Here is a 3,614-nt window from a genome sequence, read left to right on the forward strand (position 1 = left end):
TAATTAGGTTTTTATGCTTTATAAGCTCAAAAAATGATGATTGTATTATACTCAAGATCGTATTATACATGAATAAATACGGTATATGCTGTTAGTGCTAAAAATACAAATAAATAATCACATAAATCTGTTGATTTTCCAAGATGTATGGCTAAAATGGCACATCAACTGGTCCAAAATGTTCCTTAAAGGGGACATACTCATGCAAAATCCACTTAATGCATTTTGTTGTGTACTCAGTCTCTAGGAGTGCAGCAGTTTAATTTACTCTCTCCCAGTACTGCTTTGATATCTTTACGTTCTGTTTGGGTCATATTTTTCAACCTGTTCATTTTCTCTATTCTCTATTACATTTTGTAAACTGTTACATAACAGAATTTGCAATGGAACTGCTAAATAAGGTCTGGAATTATCAACTACAATTTGTTTGTCTTCATTCTCCTTTAACTCTGAGTCAGACTCTGACTCCAACATGCAAGGCTGGGTGGACAAGTCTTCCCCTGTAGACATCTTTTGATTAATTGTAAATAAAACGTTTCTGTGCCACTATTAAAGCCGTATCTCTGCTATCAAACTACCACTCTCGAAGCTGGAAGGGGGCGGGGTGTGAAGCATCTGYATTTAAAGACACAGCACCAAAACGAGTTTCTTTTAGACACCTCTTTAGAAAAGGAGTGAAAGAGGGGCTTGTGGAGTTACAGTAGCTGTGTTCCCATTGACCATGAAAATGCGCAAATTACAATTTCGAAAATAAATTTGCTCAATGGAAACACGTCAATTTAAAAAAAAAAACATTTTTCGACAAAATGTTTTTGTGCTAGGATGAGGTGGTTTTTTGGCCGTATTGAAATTGATGTATTTCGCAAAACTGCAATGGAAACACTTTTTTTCGCATCATGGAAGCCACGTGATTAAGAACCGGCAGTTTCTTCTGGCAAAAAAAAGATGATGAAGAAGAAGATAACAGGAAGTAAAAGTAGTAATAAAATCAGCGAAGTAGCAAAATAAAGTATTAAACTCACCGACTACATTTTCCCAAAAAAAATAAATAAAAATAAACGCAGCATACGTAGCTGCTTCCAAGTATAAGGGGCTTGTCGCTCAAAAGCCTCGATAAAATGCCGACATCTCCTCTGATGAGCGTTAGTGTCGTGGTAGCAATATGCTGTGTTTACATCTATTTCCGCCATGCTCGTAATGACTTATTGCTAGAACAAGCGTATTCACACGTAACTTTAATAGCATTTCTTACTTAATGGAAACACCGCAATTGCAAAACTGTGTTTTTCGACATTAAGAATATCAACAAAGTTTAGCGCACATTTGCARTGGAAACACAGCCAATAAGGAGAAACTCAGACCAAAGCATTGCAGTTCCACTTTATATAGTCTCCAAATGAATGATTTAAAAGTGAAAAAGAAAGATTTATAAGCATGATATGTCTCCTTTCAGTTGCATCCTGACCAGCTGGTAGATACTGACCAATCTGGACTTAATCACAAAATTAATTGGTTTGACAAAAAAATTCAATAAAATTATATTACACCCATTTTATAAATCCAAAACTTCAGGCTCAGCGTACTCTGTGTGAAAGCTGTTRTTCTACAGGAAAATCTGACAACTGCTCTATGATTGTTAATCTTCTGGGAGTCGAAGCAGAAAGTGATAAACTGAAAGCTTAGTTTTATTGCACATTCACTTGTCGGCATGTCCATTGTACATAATTGGCATATTACCAAAATCGCTACATTTGTTCATCTGGCACACATTCTCAGACTTGAACAGCTAGTGCTGCCATGAACGTCTGAGCCTACAATGAAGCTAGTGGATAAAAATATTCTCCCAGTCAGACACTCCTCAGTCCTCAGGCTCCAAGCCTCCTTCTGAAGTCTGGTTTTAACACTTATTGGGCTTGACGTAATGCCCAGAGTCAGTGTTATGGTCAAAACACATCCAAAGTCCAGGTTTTTTTTTTCCTGCYAGCAACATCTGTGAATGATAATTAGGTCATTAATTGTTTTCCAAAGTAAAAAAAAATGCAAAATCTGGTCATTTATGAAGATTTTCGATCACCCCAAATTAAAAAATCTCTTTAGAACTAAAGATCTGATGGTTGGTACAGWTGTAGATAAAAAGATGTATTTGCATAATTCTGTTATTTTTTTTTAAATAGATGATTAACAGACAAGGACAAGTTTTACTGAGCTTTGCACTGCTGKTGCAGCTGTTTTTTCTTTATCCATAAAGCTAAACAAACACGTTTTCAACACCTAGTCTAATTATCATTTTTAACAAACCTCTTGCGCATTTTAAGCCCTATACTACCTGTTTTGTTTTTATTATCCCTGTTTTTTCATGTTTATTTGTTTTCTGTATTCCAGGAACAGCTACAGAGATACAGTCAACTTTACGACTTGTCGCGCTCCGAAAGGCCCAAGATTTGCGAGTTGGCGGTCACCATGACAGCCGATGGACTGCCTCTGGYGCAGATCAAAAAGCTTCTGAGTGTTGCCGTCGGACAACTCGACCTGTCTGCCAGAACGGTGCTTCAGGAGGCGGTGAGGAGGGTTGTGGCCGCTCTCAGGTAGTCTCACCGTATTCCTCTGAAAAAAAAAAAAACACAATCACAAAAACACACTGCACAAAGACCTCATTTCACATGCGCACACAAAAAAAAAACTTCTCATTGAGGATTTCCTGCTGCTGTAATTTCTTCAACGACTCTGCCAGGTACCATTCAATCTGCAATTGGATTACTTTCTGCATACTTTACTACATATGAACAATGACACAATGAGTCTCAGCTGGGCACTAAAAGTAGCTCTGAATCATTTAAAGAAATAAATATATATTTATATACTTTTAACTTCTCGCTGACAAAACTTTTTCTCCTTTTCTTTGAGCTCCCATATTAAAACTGGAGGCAGATGGGAGCAGCTAGAGTTGTGTTCATTGATAGATTATAAAATAAATGTAGCAGGGTATTTAAAGGCCAGTAATGAACTCGTCAATGTAAAAGGAATAATTGCTATAAMGCAGGTTTTTCTTGGGGCTTTCTGAAAAAAAAAAACACTTCCTGCCATTCAGCTGTTTAACAGAATTTTAAACACTTTTTACATTTTTTAAGACAKCGGAACAGTTTGGCACTAAAAATGAGTATTACTTATAATTTGTTATAATTGTTAGGGTACTTTCTGGAAAAAAATATGTATTTTCTTATAGTTAAATGTGAATAATATGGTAATTGCCTTTGCACTTTAATAATAACTTTCTGTGTTACTATCAGGAGAAAATCCATTATTTATTTTGTCCTAATTTTCTATATATCTCTTAGAAGTCCTTAAAGGGACAATATCATGTAAAATCAACTTTTTTGAGTTTTATATCATGTTATAATGTTATACTCTAATAAAAAAAACATGCCCAAAGCCTTGCTTTGACTCATTCATGCATGTTTGAGAAATCCTGCAGCGTTTTTAGGAAGCCATGCTGAGGAGCAAAACGACAGGTGGAGACCAGAAATAACTCTGAGATATGTCTTTAAGCCAAGCTTCCTCATGGCAGCCCCCACGCCCCCCACCACCACCACCACACACACACACACACACACACA

The 3,614-nt window shown here is 36.5% G+C and overlaps 1 protein-coding gene across 1 annotated transcript in view; it reads left to right on the plus strand.

The window, feature by feature from the left end:
• nbas (NBAS subunit of NRZ tethering complex) overlaps positions 1-3,614 on the plus strand; it is a gene marked incomplete in the record, with an annotated part of 224,076 nt that overhangs the window by 159,544 nt on the left and 60,918 nt on the right. The window contains 1 exon segment of the mRNA XM_014011983.1: positions 2,383-2,585. Coding sequence (XP_013867437.1) covers positions 2,383-2,585 — 203 coding nt within the window.

The sequence above is a fragment of the Austrofundulus limnaeus genome, unplaced genomic scaffold (assembly GCF_001266775.1).
Source record: "Austrofundulus limnaeus strain Quisiro unplaced genomic scaffold, Austrofundulus_limnaeus-1.0 Scaffold86, whole genome shotgun sequence".
In the NCBI taxonomy this organism is placed as follows: Eukaryota; Metazoa; Chordata; class Actinopteri; order Cyprinodontiformes; family Rivulidae; genus Austrofundulus; species Austrofundulus limnaeus.